This window comes from Vicugna pacos, chromosome 26, assembly GCF_048564905.1.
Source record: "Vicugna pacos chromosome 26, VicPac4, whole genome shotgun sequence".
Classification (NCBI taxonomy): Eukaryota; Metazoa; Chordata; class Mammalia; order Artiodactyla; family Camelidae; genus Vicugna; species Vicugna pacos.
Window position 1 is genome coordinate 18,775,343 of NC_133012.1, and position 22,238 is coordinate 18,797,580.

A 22,238-nucleotide genomic window follows, 5' to 3' on the forward strand; every position below is an offset into this window, starting at 1 on the left:
GCCTCTTGGTGCCCTTCTCTCTCTTCCAAATCAAAATGTACCTTGAATTATTTGTGATAACTTCCTTTTAACTCTTTCTAATTGTATAAATGAGAAAACTGAGACACTGCGAAGAAACAGGGAGGGGAAGAAAATGAGTATTGATGAACCACTATGTGCTTGCTAGACACTTTATATGATGCTGGGGAAGAGTGTTGCCTTCGTGAGTGAATGTTCTCTCTCTAGCAAATAAATGGCATTCAATGCTATTTTTGAATGGCAAAACACAGGGAAACACTTTTACAACGTTAAACAGTTATCATTCCCTTATCACACAAAGGAAACTGAAATTTAGAGAAGTTATATGACTTCCTTCAGGCTAAGCACATGCAATACTACAACAGTTAATCTTTTCTCTTAACTCCTTGCTTTGTTTCCTGTGTCCTAGGGGTTTTGCTCTTTGCCTTTCAAAGATAACGGCCAGTTAAACTGACCACTAGATATAGATCAATGGCTGCAAAGGTATTAATAGAACCCGCTCCCAGTCCCCTGCCCTTTTCCAGGGATCTTTGGACTTTAAAGCCAACATTCTGGGAACAGTGTCAACTCACAGAAATGGCTCCCTGAGAATTTCAGGCTGTTGAGGAGACATTTTATTTTGGTAGTTCAGCGGCATTAAAAAAAATATTCCACAGCAGATATTTTCCTGGAGTCTGGAAGCTTACATAGAAACGACGCATTCACTTATAAATCAAACTTCAACAGCGTTTGCATTCATCTTAGTCTACAATAGGAGTAGACGACTGATCTGTGTATTGGCCCCTATCACTATGGATGCCTTGTAAGAAACATTAGAAATTGGCTCCTCCTCCACCTCTCCCCCACCCCTCAGATCCTTCTGTGCTTCAGAGTACGGCCTGAAACGTAGGCGCTTTTGGAAGGGATTTGAACATTAAAATATGGCTCCATGAGTTCCAACACAAAACCCACAAACAGTGCTGGAGCACAAGAAGTATTTCAAATAGATCACATCCTGAAGTTGGAGAGTTACAAAGTACAAGTCGTCCAGGCCAGTCTGCAGAGGCTGCTCATGCTTCCGCCCTGCAAAAACCGCGCAGGCGACACATCGTGACGAATTTCAGCTGCAGAAGAGGAAGAGCATCACCTGCAGTTCGAGGCGTGGGAAACGCGGCCGCGGGGGCTGCCGAGAAAGCAAGCCGGAGAGGCGGTGCCCGCCGCGGGGCCGCTCAGGTGCTGAGGGCGAGGAACGCCAGCGCGCGGCGGAGCCGGGGGGAGCCGGGCAGGGCAGAGAGGCGCAGACGCCGCGCCGGCGGGACGGCAGAGACCGCAGAGACCGCAGAGACCGCTGCTGCGGCGGAGCCCGCCCGGCCCCCGAGCTCGCCGCCACCACCGTCCGGGAGGCAGACCCCGCCGGAGAATCCCGTCCGCGCCGGGGGGCGGGGGGCGAGGCGGGGCGCTGACGTCACCTCCCCTCCCCCACCTCCTCCAGGAGGGAGGGAGTTGGGAAAGAGGCAGTGATCCGCCGCAGCTCCCGGCTGCAACTCCTAAACTCGGCGGCTGGCTGCCTGGACAAGTCCTGACAAACTTGGTTTCTCTTCGGACCTCTCTCTAGCTCTCGCGCACTCTCATTTCGCCTCTCTTTGGTGCTCAAGTTTCACCCAGGACAGAAGCCTCCCGAGATGCGGCCACCTGGGCAGCGCGGGAGGCTCGCACTCTCGTTGGGGACATGCTGAAGATCCGAGGGAAGCAAAGTTGGTACTTCAGACCCGGCTTTTAACACATATCCAAATTGTGTGGGGATTACGGAGCTGCCGGGACTTTAAAGTGGAGCACGGAGGACTCGGCTGGAAGGGTGAGTTCTTTCTTTAGTGCAAGCCTTTTTGTATTTAAGTTTAAACGTAAATAAAATTACGTGGGGTGTTTGGCTAGTGCAGGGAAGCGTGTGCATCCTACAGGCTTTCCGCTCGGCAATCTGCACACCCCTCTGGCTGTGCTTGGCTCGGGCATGAAAGATCAGTATGCACAGGTTTTGGAATTTATAAAATACTTACAGAGTACTGTTCTAAAGAACTTGAAAAGCTATGCTGTTTGTGCATTATTTCGAATGTAACTTATTATAGAAATGGTGCCCAGGGAGGGCTCATCGGGTGCCGCGTGATCTGCAGTGGCGCAGCGCCCTCTAGTCCGGACACCCGGCAAAACGCGCGCTCCCTGTGGGGTTCCGCGCGGACCGCGAACTTGGACCTGCGGGGAGCTCCTGGGACTTGGGCATGAGCTCGGTCGCCGTCACCCTAGCCTTCACTTACTACCCACTCCGGCCCATTCTGTATCTAATTTGCAAATACCAGCTTGGGTGGACTGGATGCAGAGCTGGTGCTAGGGGAAAGCTTTTTTGTTGTTGATTTTGGGAACCCACCCCCATCCCTCTTAATTTCCTAGAGCCTTTGGGGACTGGGTTAGGGAAGATCGACTGTTGAGAGGATAAACCTGCAGCTTGGACTACCTTTCTCATTCATGTGAAGGTAATTTGATGGTACCAAAAAGGCATCTCTATTTCGTTCTGTTGGGGCTAAAGGATCAGTAAAAACGTGGCAGGGACGGACTCTGAAATCTCCATCCCTGGCTCTCGGCTGTTCCTGTGGCGACGAAGTGCAACTACTTCCAGGCAATTAGGTTTCTTAGTGAACCTGGCTAATCGGGATTCCCAAACAGATGTTTTAGGCCAAGTAAGCGTTATTATTTATTAATGAATGGTAATTTTCTCCAGGAATTCTTTTGTGCCATTTTTAAAGTCTTGTGATTTTATGTTACGGGATGGTGTCTTTTTACCTTTTATTGTTCTTCTCCCCATCCTTACCTCGCCAGCAAACTTGGTGTTCTTGTGTGGTTGTGTTTTGTTTAGAATTTGGCAAGGGGCGCGAACGAGTTGAGCTTGGAGATCAGGTCACCTACTTTCCAGGTGTTCCACATATGAAATTGACCTGTGACTCCAGGAGCACTTGGCGCAGTTATGGCCGAGCCAAATGTTCGGATGATGAATGTTTGTTGGTTGTGTGAATTTGTGGGTATTTTAAATAATGCGCAGGGAATACATACTCTTAGTGCTACCAGTAAGCACACTCATTCTGCGGGTATTATTTTTCCTTCCCAGCATAACCTGCTAGACACTTTAATTTTTTTTCAATCATCTTCTTCGGTATCGTTTAAGAGGAGACTGCATTAGCTGTGAATTAAGGCAATTCCCTCTTTAACCCTAGACTCCCTTCTCCCTCGTAGTTTCCCCAGCAGCTCCCTCCACCGGCTCCAGGGAAATCATCTCTCTTTGTCCTCACAGTGTTAACATATTCGAGCTCCACAAACTTTCCGAGGTCACGTCCTCGCTTTTCTCCGGGCTGTTTCCCAACGCCCGGGAGCACTTCGTGCTGCGCTGAGCCGGCGTCTGGAGCTTTGCCCGCGCTGAGGATGGGCTCACAGCCCCGGGATGCCGGGACTGTGCGCTCCGGCGTGGGGGGAGTTCCCCGAGTGGGAAGTCTGGACGCCCGGGGTTTCCCTTTCTCTCTAAGGAACTTGTAGTTTCACCTTAGAGTGAGTTCACAGTTTGCGGGGTGTACTCACCAGGTGGGAAAGCGCACCAGGCGGCACCACTGCCTTTTGTCCCGCAGTCCTGGGAGTCGGGGGTGTCCGCCGGGGGAAGCCGTCGTTAGGGTTGGTAACTAGGGTCGGGGAGGTTCTGGGGTCTAACTAGCTCTGCGCAATGAGTTTTCATCTTCCAGTGATCTTAGTGTAGATTGAAGGAAGTAGATTCAGATCTAACTGCATTCCTTTTGAGACCTTTTGGAAGATTTTATTACACCCAGCAATTGCAGACCTACAACCGAGGCATTCAGATGCAGATTTAGGAATTCCCTAAAGGTTCTCAAGAATCTAAAGGGGGAGGCGTGGGAAGCTTTTCCTTTAGCCTTTAGCTGACTTTGCGGGGGAGGGGGTCGGCTAAGCTAATGTTTCCCCTTTCCTAGCAGGGAACTTTCCATATTAATTCCCTGCACAAATCCGTGTGCTGGCCATAACTAACATCCTCGCTAGAGCAAGCCCCAAACTGTTCCTCGGGGTGTCGCTAGCTCATCCTGGGCACTCGCTGGTCTCCTTGCAAGGAGTTGGCTGCTACAGCAGCAGGGAGATCCCTGCCCCGGAGCCGGGCGTCGTAGCCCGGCGAGCTGGGAGTCCCGCCGCCAGGGAAAGCAGGGTAGAGTTTTCGTGCTGGAGAAACGAGCGCCGGCGCTGGCGGGCGTGGCTGCGGGCGGAGGGATATACCCCGTGCCGGGCGCGTGAGACGCCGAGACAAGCCGGCCAGCCTTGGAGAGGGGCGCGCGGGCTGCGGGCGCGGCCACGGAGCGGGGCGCGCGGAGAGCGGGGGTGGACCATCGATACCATGCGGACCTGCGAGACCAGGGAGGCCCCCGGCCGACCCGGCCGCCGTTCGGGGGCGCGCTGAGGCAACGAGAGGCGCGCCCCCGAGAGCGCCGCCGCCGCCGCCGCCACTTCGGGCTAACTTCGCTGTAAGTTTGATGGAAAGCAAGTTGGGGCTTGAGGGCGGTGGGCGAGGGGCGCAGCGGCTCGCAGGGTGCCAGTGCCCGGCCGAGCCCGGGCCATGTGTGCCCGCAGGCTGGGCGACTTGCTGCTGCGGGTGGGCGGGCTGGCGGCTCCGTGGGAGCTTGCCCTGACTGTCCAGCGCAGGACCGGGCACCGCCGACGCTCCGGGAGCCCCGCCGGACGGCGGTGGTGCCGAGGCGCCTACCCACTTGGGGAGTTCGGGGCTGGCTCTGGATTCGAGCGGGTGGGCGGGAACGGATAATTCGCTACGTGACCCGGGAGGTAATTGCCGATGCGAGCGCTGCTGCTGCGAGCGCGCGGCGGGCGCCGGCCGTACCGGGGCTGGCCCCGGAGCCATTGCTGGAAATCAAAGCGGCGGCCGCCGGGCGAGAACTTCCGCCGCGCCCGGAGCTCGGAAACTTCGCACGCGCGCCCCACTTTCTTCTCTCCGGGAACGCGTGTGCCTGCTAAAGACTTAACTGATCTCGCTCCGCGGTTAATTCTTCCGATTTGTGAGGTATTCACAGCTTAGGTGTGATGAAAGGGGAGGCCAGTTGCCAGGATGGGCTCTTTGAAATGGAGTCGCCGAGGTCTCTCCGATGTTTTGTGCCCTGAAGGAGTGCTGCCCTGAGGTTGGAGCTCTGACTGCTTGAGTGTAGTTAGAATGGGTGCGACAGATAAATCTCGGGGCTAAATATTTGCAAACATGCCATCAGTTTGTTTCTACCTTTTTTGGAAGAGAAACTTGTAAGATTTTTTTTTAAAGAAAAATTCTTTCAGTAGTTTTTCCTACTCCAAGAGCTTTCCTCTAGGAAGCTAACTCTGTTGTCTCTAAGATTTTTTTTTTGTTCCCACTGATGTGAATTGCGGAGCTTTGAAAACAAGGACGCAATTGTATGCACCAGGCAAGTAAACTCATAAATATTTTCTATGCAGTTAATTTTTTTTTGCATGTGTCTGAACTGTGGTTTCATTAAATGGCTTTTGTTAAGCAACTCCCTGGTGCCTGGTAGAGGAGTGTTTTTTTTTATTTTTTTTAAACTATTTACAATGACTATTAAAATCGGAAAATATTTAAAAGGCAACTGATCTTCAATTATTTGTATATCTTTTACAAAAGCAGATTCTTAAGGCTTCATATATTCAGAGATAGCTTTCAGTAGTTTAAGAAGCTATCTGCACTTAATTAAAACTAGGTAATAGTGATGTTTTTTCCATTTTACTCTTAGAATTGTGGTTATCCAACACATCCAGTTACTCAGAAAATGTGTTTCTCTGATACTTGGTTTTGTCTTTGTGTTTTAGGGCAGCCCTGGTTCCACGAGTAGAATTATTAGCCCCAATTCCTTGTTACATATTTAAGCTTTAACATAGGTATAAAAATACTTAAAGCATTACATAACTTTTAAAAACAGCAGTTAGTGTAACTCTTTAATTATGCCAGAAATGGCATTTAGCACGTTCATTGTAGAGTTTGATTTGAATATAGCATGCATTTGTGTACCCAGTTCTTGAAAAATGAGTATCTTAAATGAGCCAAATTCTTTTAACTCCGAAAGGAAGTGAGATAGTTAAAAGGACTTCATAAACTCTTTCAGGCCACCTGTATATGTATTCAGTTGTATCTTTTAATTAGTTACTAGAAGTACTCTTAGTAGGTTGTCGTCATGTTAATACATCATTTAAATCCATGTTATGGACAGGCGCCAAAAGAGGAATCTAAAAATGATGTGCAAACTGATACAGCTTTCATTCCCCTGACCCCATGCCTTCCTAGTGTATGTCTTTAGACTTACCTCTCCAGTCATCTCTGCAGCAGTCATTTCTTTGAATGTCAGAAACGATAGGGATCTTACAGGTTATTTTAACTCCCTTATCAAGTCTACCACCACCTGTCTTCCACCCAAGTTTGGCTGCTTTTACATAGAATCAATAAACTGAATCAAATTAGTGCATTATTGTTGCTTTAAATGTTGTCTCAGTGGCTTAATTTGTGGCCTAAAGGACCTGCTTTACTAGCAGGAAGCCATAAGGCTAGGTGTCTGTTGAATCTTTATGAGTGGGAAATTGCAGTAGGTAAGCTTTCTTTTGACCAAATTATATAGGTGATGAAGCCAAACTGTCTTTTCGTCTCACTTAATTGTTCAATTTGCAAGTGTAAGTTTATCCTTAGGCACTGGTAAGGAGTTTTTGAAATGAGTGATGCAGGTAATTCTTTTAACTAAGATCAGAAAGTTGCTGTTTTTTCTCTTCTCTGGTCTAAAAGGAGTGTTTTATTTCAGAAATGTATTCAATCAGATGAGGAATCTGTATTTCACGTTTTAAAGTTTTTTAAGAAGTTGTTTTTTCTTTATGCCCTAGATTTAAATATATTGCCAAAATTCTTGCTGAATTCCAAAGGTTTATTATATATGTGGAAATATAATTAAAAGTCTTCTACAGGCCACTTAGGAAAATCAGTAATTATTTAAGTTTTAATAGAATATTCAAGTATAGTGTTTTATAGTAAGCTCAGCAATACGGACACCGATCTGGCATCGCCTGTAGCCAGTTTGGAAGCATTTTGGGGTGAGTGGTGACCTCCTTCTGAGTCGCTGGAAATTAGTGTTGTTGCGGCTGGTGGTTGCACCTGGATATTCTGTTAAGTTCACAAAGATGGATGTATTATTTTCCCACGCTACTCTGCCTTACTTCCCCGCCCCTATGTCAGTCCTGTCTTTTCAGTGTCTGTTCTGAGTCTTCATCCATCTGTCCATTCATGAACCGAACAACTGTGAATCTCCTCTGTTGCCGGACATTGGGCCAGACACAGCAAACAGTCGTGAAGAAAGCATGTTTCCTGCTCTCAAGGAGCTTACAATCCATTGAGGGGAGGACAAATAAACAGAAATATTCAGTGTGAAAAGAGAGATGCATCAGGGTCAGGTAGTGTTCATCAGAGTAGCACCTCAGTGAGCTCACGATCTGGGTTGGGGGGATGTGAAGATAAGGTGAGGTCAGAGCAAAGGGTGAATCCCAAGGTAACCACTCAGGGAGAGGAAATGGATGTAAAGCAAGTTGTAGAAACCTTAGTTGTGACTTGATTTGTGGTTTGATGAATGGTGAGAAAAGAGACTGAAGCGCAATACCATGTTGTCTTTCAGAAAAGGGTTGGTTGTTTCATGGGCAATGTTTCTTTAATCCTGCTTTCCCATGACTTATATGACTTGCCTTTTTTCTTTGTGTGGGTAGAACATGGAAAATCTATGACCTGGGCTTATGCTGGCTATTTATAAAGACAGGGAGGATAACTTTTATGGGATTAAGAAGAGAAGGGAAAAAAGAAATGTTGAAGAGAAAGGAGAAAATCACTAAACTGTATGAGAGAAGTGAAGAGCAAGAGAAAAAAAAATCCTGTTTGCATTATGTTTTAGAAGGGAGGAGGTGATGTTACAGGTTTAGAGCCCCCACCACTAGGTGGTGTCATCGGCTCAGGACAGCTTGGTGGTTTCAAGCCTGTGGGAAGGATACCTTTTTGGCTTGAAATAGAAAGTAATATTGAGAGGGTAAACTAGGAAAGTATGTAGAGGTCAGATTGCCAAAGATCTTTGATAGAAGATTAAGAAGGATCAGGGAAACGCTGAGTATTCGTAAGCTAAGGAGTAATATTACAGAGAGGTTTTAATGAGATTAATTTGATTGCAGTATATAGGCTGAAACGTATGGGGGCCAGAAAGCAAAAATGCTGAAAGGCTGTTCAGATGGTGTGCCTGAACAAATGCAAATATGAACTAGGTCGCAGCAGCAGAATGGAAAGGGAGCAATTTTGAGAAATTGAGAAAGAAAAAAAAAGTCTAGATAACTTTTTAGATGTGAAGGTTGGCAGTTGAGATAAAAGATCATAGACATCCTGAATTTCTGGGGAGAGAGTTGAATGTGTGTTGAAAGAGAGAAAGCGGAGGCAGGGGAAGGAAAGTGTATCTGTGGAGGGCAGGTGGGCATAAGGACTTCAGTCCACTCTCTAGTTTTTCCAGTAAAGAAATGGAATCCAAGGATTAATTAACTCTTTTGAATTCACACAATTGATTAGTGACAAAGCCAGGGCTAAATCACAGGTTTTATGTATCCCAGCTGCTTCTTTTTATTTGATTTCTTAGATGGCAAACTTGAGTGATTTGGGAAGTGGTGAAACTCTTCAAGGACTAGGGAAATACTATATATTTTCAGTGGAATAGCGGTTATTTTGCAGCGGGGAGTGGGTGAAAATGCTGTATAACTTTGCTTGGCAGGATCGCAGGAGGGATGTTTTTATGATGAGGGCAGAGCGGACAGGATCTTTACAGGTGATTGTGTGTGTAAGAGGAGTTGGAACACAAATTTGTAGTGACAAACTTGAAGGTACAAGAGTCGGTGCAGAGTATAAAAGAGAATCGGGACAATTTAGTGTTCATCCTTCACACAGGCTTTATGGACCACCCCTCTGTTTTAGGCAGTTTGTGACAGTATGAACCCGAACTGGGGAGGAGGATGAGTAGAGTCAAATGTGTCATGACATTAAGACATTAAGTCATGGAGGCTGAGTACTGAGAAAAGGTCATTTGACTTGATGTTAGCCTTTGACACCAGGAGTTCCCAGGGTGGACCTGAGGTCACAAGCAGGTGAGGGTAGAAATGGGGTCTCTAGAGAAGAGAGAGTTGTAAGGAAGTCCGGTAGCAGTAAGAAACTACTTTGGGTGAACTCTTTGCCAGTGTAAGAGAGAAAGAGGATTTTAGCTTGAAGGGAGTTTATTTTCAGCTGGAAGAAACCTGTGTGTATTTGTGGACTCTGCCAAAGGTGGCCGCAGCAAGGGATCATTTGTGATGTTTGAGTGCAAGAGACAATTTAGGAAGAACTGCAGGAGAGGCAGAATTGTATGGCACCAGGAGTGTCTATTTGTAGCTTAGGTGGGTGGCATCTCTTCTGAGATGTGGGAAGAGAATATTTTAAGGAGAGGAATCAGGGGGAAGTTTCTGCCTGATTTCCATTCTTACTGTACGTGAAATATTCACATTTCTGATCCTGTATTTAGTGAAATGCCTAGATTTGTACCTAAATACACGAGGGAGCATCACAATTTGATCCATAATAAAAACTGCACTGCTTTGGGAGTGGAAGAGTGGCCAGGGTTAGTTACTGTCAAAACATCATTTAAGTGATTTCTCTTTGTGGAGAAAAAGTAGGTGAAATGATCTTATATCCCAAGAGGTACACAGTCTGTTTATTGAGCTTCTCTGTGGGCAAAAGTTGCCCTGGAGTGTAAAAGAGGAGACAGTGGTTGGAGGGATGGATAACACGGAGTGAGCATGTTTCAGTGTGCAGAGAGAGGAGGAACTAGCGCAGGGGTGCCCAGTCTAGCCAGGAACGTACGCACAGCCTTTGTTGGTCGGTCTTGTCTTTTATGTCACAATAAAACAGAACAACTAGAAACAGTCCTCTTCAGACTATCCACAGACAAGGTTTATAGGTTCACGTAGTAGACTTTCTACGGAGGCTGTTTAAAAATTAGGAAGTCTGTAACTTTCTTAAGGGCAGCAAAAATCTCAGAAAATTACTTTGGATTGATTAAATCATACAAATGCTGGGGTTTTAGGTTCTGGGTAAGGGTTATGAAGTGCTGAAGAGACGGATTTGTAGTGGGCACTGTCAGAGTGAGTAGTCTGGAGACTGGACTCCATTAAATTGGAATCAGCTGTAAATCATTCGAAGGCCGTATTTAAGTCACTGCTACAGAGAAATCAGACTTACTGCAGCTTCCACTGAAACTAACAATATACAGAGTTCCTGGAAGTAGCTAAACGACGTATACCAGCCCTGAGGCGAGGGTTCAATTCTAGCTTCATAGCACCACCCCCGTTTTTACGGAAAAAGGTGTTAAGATGGCTTAGAAAGATTTAGTATGCACCCAGAAATAAGCAAGATTTACCCACTAATTTTTCACTGTAAAGAGTGAAAGTTTTTATAAGTACTGTCTATGGCTATTATAATTTATTAGAAAAATACAGGGTTTTTTGTGTTGTAAATGTCATCTAGAAGCTGTGAATTGGTTATAGCTGAGTAACAAACAGGTTTTCTTTGTAAGATACAATACTCTTTTTTTGACTCACGTTCAGTGATTTTAGAGATCATTAAGCATTCATTTACTATGCAGTTTTTTTAAGAAGCAGGAGTCATTTACATTTCATATTATTTTTTGACAACTTTGTGACAAGTTTCTTTGAAAACATAGTTATCTTCCTCGCAATTTAGACATCTTTAGGAAGTACTTTAAATATGTGACCCTATTCAAACCGAACATCAGGCTCTAAATTTCACAAGTTCAGCTCTAGAGATGCTCTCACTCATTTGGATACAAAATGGGAGTATAGTCGGTAAAACACAACATTCTTGGTTATTTCTGTGTATTTTTATTACCCTTTGTGGAATGGGGAGTCTGATACTGTTTCCTTTCTGGATGGAGGGCTACCGTGATTAATGGAATGTGTAAGAGTTGTGGCCTTTAAATAAAAACACACAACATTTAAGAGAATTTATGCATTGTGTGATGTGGTGTCCCACCTAACGTCCTGTCTCTGAAGCACCTGAAATGCTTCTGAATGTTTAGCTTTGGATCCACATATTTGAAACTTCTGCAGCTGTGTTCTCAGCACAGAATGTGTTGTGTGAAGAATGTGCAGTCACGGTGATTGACTGGAACACTTTACATGAAAGTCTCCCTAATGAAGAAGCATGAACATATTAGTATCCGATTTCTACCAGAAAAGTTAATTTTTCTCTCTTATTTATGGACTTTCAGAAATCTGTACTAAAAATATTTAAGCCTTGGACCTGAGGCCCCTGTCCCTGAAGGCTGAACCTAAGTGAACATTCTTTGTTTTTGCTTTGGAAAATGCACAGAAGAAATCCTAAATTACTGTGTGTTCAAGTGGTGTAATCACCTTCTAAAAATCAAAGTGTAGCCTTTGGCTAAAATGGTTTTTAGAGTTTAATTTTCATAAGTTTGAGCACTAGGTAATAATGTACTTTTTAGATTAAATGGTATTAGTATCTTTTTAGAGGTTTTTATGTGTCTGTGTGGTTTTTTTCTACCTTAGTGTTTGTTTTGCATTGAGTTACAGCCATAATTTTTTGATCATGGCATTTTAAGGTGCTACCTGAGTTCGCAGTTCTTGGTTAAATTATTGTAAGGTTAACAATATCTCCTAAAAAGTAGATTTTTTTTCCTGATCAAAAGGATGACTTAATAATTTATTCTCGTTAGACTCTCATTCTATTAGCCACATTTGCAGAATAAGTTCAGGGTTTAAGAGGTCTCAGTTATGAATGTGGTCCAGAAAATTTATTCCAGCTGTGTCGTGTCCCATGTGAAGAACCGGGGTTGGGGTGGGGGGTTGGTTGTGAAGGTGAGTCAGGTGTTTGGGAATCCAGCTGTGAGAGGTAGAGAGGTAAGTGGGTGGTGGCAGAGGCTGCTGGTCCCACTGAATGACCGAGATGTCTTGGGGAGGGAACAGCTGCGGTGGTTTGACATGCTGGGCTTTCTCCGCTGGGCGGCAGCGGGTGTCCGGGGCACCAGTGGTGGTGGGAGCAGCTTGGTACCAGCCAGTATGTATGGTCATTTCCAAGTTCTCATATTAGGCTTCACATGTTCAGAAGGATTGGTTTACGTATCATTGTTGTTGTCACACCACTGTTTTCTTCTGCCACAGTGGCTGCTCTGTCTCCCCCGCTGGTTCCTCTCCTCTCCTGTCTTCTGGATCTTGGGGAGCAGCAGGGCTCTGTCCTTGGTTTTCTTGTCTTGTCTCTCTGTGCTCTCTCTGTGGGTGATCTCATTCAGTTTAGTGGTTTTAAATACAGCATTTTCCATATTCTGACAACTCAAATTTACATCTCCAGGGCGGACCTCTCCCACACATCTGACACCCACTGGAAACCATTACTTGGATAACAAGAAGCACCTCCACCTTAGTATATCCAAAACTGAACTCTGGCCCGTACTCCCTCAAATCCGTTCCTCCCTCAGCTCAGTCTACCCTCTCTTGGCACCTGGCAGCATTGTTTGATGCCTCTCTCCTCCCGCCTCTGCCCCTCCAGTTCATCAGCTGGTCCTGAAATAGATCCACAGTGTCACCCTCCTCACCGCCCCATCATTACCATTTCAGGCTGAGCCGCCAGCGTCTCTCGCCCCTACAATCGCAGTGTCTCCTCTAACTGGTCTCCCTCCAGCCTTCGCCGTGGCCGCCTTCTGTTCTCTTCTCCACCCCGGTACCAGAGCAGCCCGCACGGCCCGTTCTCATTTTATTTATAGTAAAATCCAAAGTCCTAAATATCAGCCTTCATCCGTGAGTCAGTCCATCCTGAGCTAAAGAAATGATTGAATAAAGACACAAATGGGAGAGAAGAGGCAAGTCTCCCTTACAGGAGAATTCTGAGTGGTTTATGTAACATAACTTTCCACCCCTTAAATGTGGGCTGTGCAAAGAGATACAAAGGGGTACAGTAGGGAAAGGGGAGAAGGGGGAACACACTGTGGATGTGATGAAAATGGCACTTTGCCCCTGCGCTCTTCCCCCGACCCCCGACATGCCGAGCCCCAGTCTAATCATGCAAAAAAAAATCAGACAAATTCCAGTTGAGGGACTGTCTACGAAATACTTGACCAGTACTTCTCACAACTGTCAAGGTCACGAAAAACAAGACAAATCAGAGAAACTGTAACTGTCCAGAGGAGTCTAAGCAGATATGATGACTGAGTGTAATGTGGCTGTCTTGGCCGGGATCCTGGGACAGAAAAAGGGCATTGGGACTTAAATAGTGGATAACAGTATCAAAATGAGTTCATTAGCTGTGACAGATGTACCTCAGTAATTAACAGTAGGAGACACTGTCCTTGTGACTTTTCTGTAAATCTATAAGTATTCTAAAATGAAGAGTTTGTTTAAAAAAACAATCTCCTTTACTGCTCTGCCCTAGCCTGCTCTGCTCTGGCCTGCTGTGCCAAGCCACAGTGGTCTGTCTCTGTGGTTTCTCTAACCAGTGCTTCGCTGCTGAGATGATTTGAGCTTCGGGCCTTTTGGCACCGTCTGGAGACCTTTCTATCTGGGGCTGTAGGGAGAGAGGCCGCAGACTTTTAGTTGGGTGGAGAGCAGGACTAATCCTAGTGCCGGGGGACGGGTCTCCACCCCCACCCCCAGCCATGAATTACCTGCCCCAAATGTCAAGGTGCTGAAGTTGAGAAGCCCTGGTCCCTTTGAATTTTGGAGTTTCTCTTTCCCACTACACGTTTCTCCCCAGTCTCTCTTTTTTTCTGCTTTATTTTTCTCCTTAGCACTAACCATCTGATACGCTCTTTGCTTACTTGCTTGTCTCTCACTAGGAAACGGTCCACGAGGATTCGTTGGTAGTTTGGTTCGTTCTTGTGTCCCCAACTGTAGAACTGTTCCTGACATGTAGTAGGTGCTCATTAAATAGGTGCTGACTGAATCAAATGATGAAGTAAATGAATGATAATGATACGTATGCCAGAAACATTCAGATAGTAGAGAAAAGTGAAAACGTTAACGTTCCCCCAGCTGCCTGTTCTCTAGAAGTTCAGCTTACTTTTTATCTGTGCAGAATTTTTCAGTTCATTTTTAAGCACATCCATGAACTATGTACATCATTTATCTCCTCTCCCTTTTTTACAAACATAGATGGGATCAGTTTAGTTTTCCCAGTTAATGTATGTGGACATATCAATATATAGAGAGCTCTCTTACTCTTTTTAATGACTGCATAATGTTTCATATGTAGAATTAAGCAAAACTACTTTAATTGCTTGCGGTAGAATCCTGGTGTAATACATTGTTGTAAAGTGGATGGTAGTAACATTGTATTTCCTAAAACAAAAGACAGTGCTTATTTGACATTATCTTTTAACTGTTCTTGAAGGCATTTTTCTTATATTTTATAAATCCTGATTTGTAAATGACTCAGGATTGGGGTCTTTGCTTTTAAAATGTCTTTAACACCATGTAGTACAGTCTGTCCACAAGCAGGCTCTCAGTACATGTAGGTTGAATGGAATTGGAGTTTCCACTGGTTTTGATAAAATTACTGGATTGTCATGTAATACTCAGATTTCTCTGAGTATTAGAACTGTTGACCAAATTCAGAGGTAGTTTTGGGAAAAGATTGTCTTTTTATTTTCTTTAAATACTGATTATTGTTCTAGAGGCCAAAGATCTGTCTGATTTCCTGACTTCCTCTGCTGAGAAGGCATGACAGTCAAAGAACAAGTCCGGGTGCCCAACTTGAACTTGGTTCAGTATCAGTTAAGCTTCTGATTGCTTTCAGTCTATCAGGTCTTTCCTTTTTTTTTTTTTTTTTTTTTTTCTCTTCTGAAATGACTAATGGGGCAGCATTGACAGCAGCTGAGTTAAGATACTGGAAATTAAAGTTGCCACGCTAATTTACCTGGCCGTCCAGTTGAGCATGCCTGGTTTTCGAGCAGCCCTCAGTCTGCTGCTTCTCTCTCCTCTGGGACTTGGTCACATTTCCCGAATTTGAGAAGTCTTTAGCCGGGGGTACCAATGGTGCTGGAATGTTTGTGCAGCTCCACTGATTTACAAGGTAAATTTGCTGGCATTTAGGGGAACAGTTGGTCTGAAAGTAATTGTCCTGCTCCCTGCCAGGCCTCAGCCCAGTGGACTGCCTGCCTTCCCGCAGGTGCACGGCAACCCTTTCTCAAATGTCCTCTTTCCTCCCGCTTTACACCCTCTGACCCCCCTGCAGTGCCCTTCACCTTGCCGATTGATTAGGCCCCCCTGCGTGTGTTAGCTTAGATGATTTAACTGTGTGTTTGTGTTGTGTGTGTGTGTTGTGTTCCGGTGACGGGTTGTTCAGTGCCCCAAAGCCAGTGGACACTCTGAGCTCTGGTTGTTGGCAGCGGCGGTGAGGGAACAGTGACGTTGCTGAGACTGGTTTCAGAGCTAAGAGAGGGAAAGTTCTGTTTTACACCAAACTGTTGGTTTCCCTTTCGTAAGCTGACTTTTTTTTGGCGTAGATTGGTGGTTCAGAAGTGACCTCGATATCAAACTTGATGATATAATTATTTTAATACCTTTAAATAGTTATATAGTGCTCAGTGAGAGAGTAAACCCTTACATTATGCAGGGTGTGAACATAATCATTTTTATAAAGAAATAATATAATTTCGGGATAAATTTTGAAATAAGACTACAATCTGTCGTTATGGGAGGTCAAATAAAACCACTGTTGAGAGGTTTTTTTTTTACTTGGTTGGTCTGAATCAGTTTCCCATGCTCAGCATACTATGGTAGGCTAAAGTTTGTAAGCTTTTGAGCATTTAATTTATTGTATACAAAAAAAATGTAAACGATGTTCATCTACCTTTTCAGCAGTCACTTATATATGCCTTGAAGATTGAAGTTTAATACTATTTAGTTGTTACAGCGGATGCTCATTATGATTCTTTAAGTCATTAAAATAAAAAAAGATTGTCTTAAACTTAGTAGTTCTAGCAATACTAGTGTTGATACTTGAGTTGAAAAACAGAAGAAATCAAAACCGTTGCATTTATCCATATTCTGTGTAGATGGAAAATACTATATTAAAATGTAAGGTCTGAAACAAACCTTAAGAAAAAATGTACGCCTTTTGTTTGCTTATTTCTCCAAAGTAAGGATTCTTATTTTCCTCTGTTGCAGGATCGAGAAAGTTAAGCGATGGGGAGGCATGTGGCCTTGCTCCTGCTCCTGCTCCTCCAGCATTTTGGAGACAGCGATGGAAGCCAAACACTTGAACAGACGCCTATACAGTTTACACACTTCCAGTACAACGTCACGGTGCATGAAAACTCTGCAGCTAAAACCTATGTGGGGCATCCCGTGAAGATGGGTATTTACATTACAAACCCATCGTGGGAGTTAAGGTACAAAATTGTCTCAGGAGACAATGAAAACCTATTCAAAGCTGAAGAGTACATTCTTGGAGACTTTTGCTTCCTGAGAATAAGGACCAAAGGAGGAAATACAGCTATTCTGAATAGAGAAGTGAAAGATCATTACACATTGATAGTCAAAGCAGTTGAGAAGAATACTAATGCTGAAGCACGAACGAAGGTCAGGGTGCAGGTGCTGGATACAAATGACTTGAGGCCATTATTCTCCCCCACCTCCTACAGTGTTTCTTTGCCCGAAAACACAGCCATAAGGACGAGCATCGCGAGAGTCAGCGCCACGGACGCCGACATAGGAACCAATGGAGAGTTTTACTACAGTTTTAAAGACCGAACAGACATGTTTGCCATCCACCCCACCAGTGGCGCTGTCGTTTTGACTGGCAGGCTCGATTACACAGAGACCAAGCTGTATGAGATGGAAATTCTTGCTGTGGACCGTGGCATGAAGTTGTACGGGAGCAGCGGCATCAGCAGCATGGCCAGGCTCACGGTGCACGTCGAGCAGGCCAACGAGTGTGCGCCTGTGATAACAGCGGTGACTTTGTCGCCGTCAGAGCTGGACAGGGACCCGACGTACGCCATCGTAACCGTGGAGGACTGCGATCAGGGTGCCAATGGGGAGGTCGCTTCTTTAAGCATTGTGGCAGGAGACCCCCTTCAGCAGTTTAGAACAGTCAGGGCCTCCCCCGGGAGTAAAGAGTATAAACTCAAAGCAGTTGGTGGCATTGATTGGGACAGTCATCCTTTTGGTTACAACCTGACACTACAGGCGAAGGATAAAGGAATGCCTCCCCAGTTCTCTTCTGTAAAAGTCATTCATGTGACTTCCCCACACTTCAAAGCTGGGCCAGTCAAGTTTGAAAAGGAGGTTTACAGAGCAGAAATAAGTGAATTTGCTCCTTCCAACACACCTGTGGTCATGGTCAAAGCCGTACCTAGTTATCCTCATTTGAAGTATGTTTTTAAAAGTGCACCTGGAAAAGCTAAATTCAGTTTAAACCACAACACTGGCCTCATTTCCATTTTAGAACCAGTTAAAAGGCAGCAGGCATCCCAGTTTGAACTCGAAGTAACAACAAGTGACAGAAGAGCTTCGACCAGAGTCTTGGTTAAAGTCTTGAGTGCAAACAGCAATCCCCCTGAATTTACCCAGACAGCCTACAAAGCATCTTTTGATGAGAACGTGCCGATCGGCACTACTGTTCTGAGTGTGAGTGCCGGCGACCCCGACGAGGGGGAGAATGGGTATGTGACCTACAGTATTGCAAATTTAAATCATGTGCCATTTGTGATTAACCATTTCACTGGTGCTGTGAGTACCTCGGAAAACTTGGACTACGAGCTGATGCCGCGGGTGTATACCCTGAGGATTCGGGCGTCGGACTGGGGCTTGCCGTACCGCCGGGAGGTGGAAGTCCTTGCTACAATTACTCTCAATAACTTGAATGACAACACACCCTTGTTTGAGAAGATAAATTGTGAAGGAACAATTCCCAGGGATCTCGGCGTAGGGGAGCAAATAGCCACCGTCTCTGCTATTGATGCTGACGAACTTCAGTTGGTGCGATATCAGATGGAAGCCGGGAACGAGCTGGATTTGTTTAGCTTAAACCCCAGCTCTGGGGTGTTGTCATTAAAGCAGTCGCTGATGGACGGCTTGGGTGCAAAGGTGTCGTTTCACAGCCTGAGAATCACAGCCACGGACGGAGAGAATTTCGCCACGCCACTGTACATCAACATCACCGTGGCTGCCCTCCGCAAGCCAGTACACTTGCAGTGCGAAGAGACTGGCGTGGCCAAGATGCTGGCGGAGAAACTCCTGCAGGCAAACAGATTACACAGGCAGGGAGAGGCCGAGGATGTTTTCTTTGACTCTCACTCCGTCAATGTTCACGCACCGCAGTTTCGAAGCACTCTTCCAGCTGGTATTGAAGTGAAGGAAAACCATCCTGTGGGTTCCAGCATCATTTTCATGAATGCCACTGACCTTGACACTGGCTTCAATGGAAAACTGGTCTATGCCATCTCTGGAGGAAATGAGGATAGTTGCTTCATTATTGACATGGAAACTGGAATGCTCAAGATTTTATCTCCGCTTGACCGTGAAACGACAGACAAATACACCCTGAATGTTACAGCGTCTGACCTTGGTCTGCCGCAGAAGGCTGCCTGGCGTCTTCTGGAGGTCAGAGTTCTGGATGCCAACGATAATCCACCTGAGTTTTTAAAGGAGAGCTATTTTGTTGAAGTGAGTGAAGACAAAGAGATAAACAGTGAAATCATCCAGGTTGAAGCCACAGATAAAGATCTGGGGCCAAATGGACATGTGACGTACTCTATTCTTACAGACACAGATAAGTTTTCAATTGACAGCGTGACTGGAGTGGTGAAAATAGTGAACCCTTTGGATCGTGAGGAGCAGCGTGTGCATTACTTAAAGATTGAAGCCAGGGATCAAGCCAGCGAAGAGCCCCAGCTGTTCTCCACAGTGCTTCTGAAAGTGTCATTAGAGGATGTTAATGACAACCCACCCAAGTTCATTCCCCCTAATTACCGCGTGAAAGTTCGCGAGGACCTTCCGGAAGGAACCATCATCATGTGGTTAGAGGCCTATGATCCTGATTTAGGTCAGTCTAGTCAAGTGAGATACAGTCTCATGGACCACGGAGAAGGAAGCTTTGATGTGGATAAGCTCAGTGGAGCGGTTAGAATTGTACAGCAGTTGGACTTTGAGAAGAAGCAAGTATATAATCTCACTGTGAGGGCCAAAGACAAAGGGAAACCCATTTCTCTGTCCTCTACTTGCTACATTGAGGTTGAGGTCATTGATGTGAATGAGAACTTACACCCGCCGGTGTTCCCCAGCTTTGTGGAAAGGGGTGTCGTGAAAGAAAACGTCCCTGTTGGTTCATCGGTCCTGAAGGTGTCAGCTCACGATGAGGACTCGGGAAGAGACGGGGAGATCCACTATTCCATTCGAGATGGTTCTGGTGTTGGTGTTTTCAAAATAGATGAAGAAACAGGTAAATATGTTCTTCCTCTGGTTTGCTTTTCCCTCCCTTTTCTCTAGAGGAAATATGCCCTGTGGTATATAGCTCCATCACAGCTCCCCACTGGCCTCTGTGAGGGCTCACTGTAGAAGTGCGTGTTTTTGTGTAGGGAGCCGTGAGGGGGATCCAAAGAAACCTAAATGAGTTGGCATAAAATGAGTTAAAAAAAAAACAAAAAACAAAGATTGAAACCATACCACTGATACTGATCTCCGAGTACTCTGTGTTATCAGGAGCATCGTTGTGGTTTTGCTGTCACTCTGAGAGGCCCTTCCAAAGGTTTTCAGCCTAGTAAGACTGCAGATGTGGAAGATCACGGCCACTACCTAGCATGCCATTCAGACAGCATTGCACACCAGTTCTTAACACTGACTTGCTCCATCTATAAGTTAGGGGAGCTCAAAATTACTGTAAAACTTATTTGGGGATAAAGTGAAATAGCAGGTGTTAGAGTTATTAACGTCTTTTGGAAATGGTAGCAATGCTTTGGCACGATCTTCTCCCCTCTAGAATGAGGTCTGAAAACCAGAGCATCCAGGACAGCCAACTCGTGCTAGAGGGTGTATTTTCTGTATGGGACGTTGTACATCCCTCTACTTTAGCTGCTTTTCGCAAATTTCGTAATTATATCAGTCTCCTCGACGGGGTGCGAGCATTATTATTAGTTGGCCAAGAGCTACCGTAACAAGGTTAAGCCACAGATGGGGCAGCTTAAACAGCAGAAATTTATTTTCTCACAATTCTGGAGGCTAGACATCAAAGGTCACGGTGTTGGCAGGGTCAGCTTCTTCCGAGGCCTGTCTCCTTGGCTTGTAGGTGGCTGTGTTCTCCCTGTGACGTCACGTTCTCTCCCCTCCGTGCATCTGAGTCCTGATCGCTTCCTATAAGGATACCAGTCGTGGGGACCAGCCTCTAATGACCTCTTTTAAGGCCCTGTCTCCAAGTACAGTCATGTTTGGAATTACTGGGGACTTAGGACTTCAGCACATGAACCTTGGGGGACACAGTTCAGCCCAAAACTGCCTTTAAGGACAGGCTTTTAGCTCACGTATTTTCTTTCCTCAGCGCCTGGCAAAAAGTGCCTGGCATGTAGAAGCTGCTCGTTAAATGGTAGAAGAGTGCATGAGTAAATGAATGATGATTTTGGCTTTGAATGTCCTGCTTTCTGAGAATGGTAGCGGAAATAGAAGGAAACTGGGTAATCCCAGCCCTGATCAGCCACAAATGGGGTTCAGTGTGTTTATTGACCTCACCGATGTTTCCTTTATGAATATGCCCATTCTAAAGGGAGTGTTTTTATTATTACAATAAACCTTGAAGTTTTTATTCAGTAATACCACAAATGAATTCTTCCATCAGTGCCCACCCCGGTACCCACGCCTTCCTCTTAATAGGTGTATATATAGCACATAAGAAATATAACTGTTGTCCTAGAAATAAGTTATTTTAAAGGCTATAAATTTTTAATGTGGTTTTGTTTATGCAAGGGATTCTTTTTCTAGTGAATGATACACCTCTAGCATGTGCTGCAGATCTGCAGATTAAATACCTCATCTAAAATACCTATAATAGTTTAATTCAAGAGAAAGTAGCATTACCAGGAGCAGTTAGTAATCAGTCATCTGAAGAGCAGAATGGATCTTGTGACACTTTGCAGTCTGAATTAGTTTTCAGGTGCAATGGCGGTGTAGAAAAACACCCAGAATTTAGTAACTGAAGCTGAAACCATGAAGTGTTTTTATGAATTTCTTAAGGACAATTTTTCCTACTTTTTTTTTTCCAGGGTGGACTTTGAAAGCCTGTAAATAGAATCGCTGTAAGTTCAGACAGAAAATAGGAACAAAATCTTAATTTACATTTCCTTGGTGACTTCAGTTATATGAGCACTGCCTTTTGGGTTTTTTTTCCCTTTTCTTTTAAGTGGGAAGAGTATTTTTATTGTTGCATTTTAAAGACCCATTTAGAAACTAGTATTTTGTCTATGAATTTAGAAGACTGGGATATTCTTAACCGCCGGGTACAAGGGTAGGGGAGACACAGAGCCAACATCTGAGCAAGGCAGCATCCTGAAATAATCTGTAGTCGTTTTCAGGCTGGACGGCAGTGCCAGACTTCCCCAGTGGTAACTTAGTGAGAGGCCAGGGGATGAGTTGGGATCATGGGCCGTGGGGTTGCTAAGTGGATAATAAATTGTCGTGCATTGGTATAAAGACTGAGATTTAAAGGTGAGAGAAAAATTGGAAATTTCCAGGTCATCTATTCTATATTCCTTGCTTTACAGAGGAGAACGTGTAGTATACAGCAGACTTATGTTTATATGCTTTTCGAAGTCGAATAAAGGTGAATATTATATATTGTATATATAATAATATTTACACATTGACCTGGTATACATTGTAAAGTATCTTCTTTTTGGCAGTAGAATTATCAGCCCAGGTGAGTATTTAGAGAGGTCCCTGACACGACGCTTGGTGTCATAGTGTAGAATTCCTTTATGGAAAGTCTATGTTTTGTGCAGTAGAAATACTAAAATTAGACATGCTGATTTCTCACGTGGGGTTTGTCTACCTGATTTTTAGGGCAGGTTGAAAGTGTGGAGAGGTGCCCGTCAGATGAAGAAAGG

The 22,238-nt window shown here is 45.0% G+C and overlaps 1 protein-coding gene across 4 annotated transcripts in view; it reads left to right on the forward strand.

Annotated features, from left to right (window-relative positions):
• The first annotated feature begins 1,047 nt into the window (after window positions 1-1,047).
• The window catches only part of FAT1 (FAT atypical cadherin 1), a 109,123-nt gene continuing 87,932 nt past the window's right edge, over window positions 1,048-22,238 (forward strand). Inside the window, exons 1-2 of one of the 4 annotated variants that reach the window (XR_001460211.3) lie at window positions 1,048-1,852; window positions 16,312-19,588. Coding sequence is in view for 3 of the 4 variants with exons in the window: in XM_015249180.3 (XP_015104666.2) it covers window positions 16,330-19,588 (3,259 nt within the window). In the remaining variant the exon portion in view is untranslated. Of the gene's footprint in view, window positions 1,853-4,351; window positions 4,557-16,311; window positions 19,589-22,238 lie in introns of those variants that run through there. The other 3 variants (XM_015249180.3, XM_015249182.3, XM_031691424.2) reach the window with 3 other exon arrangements.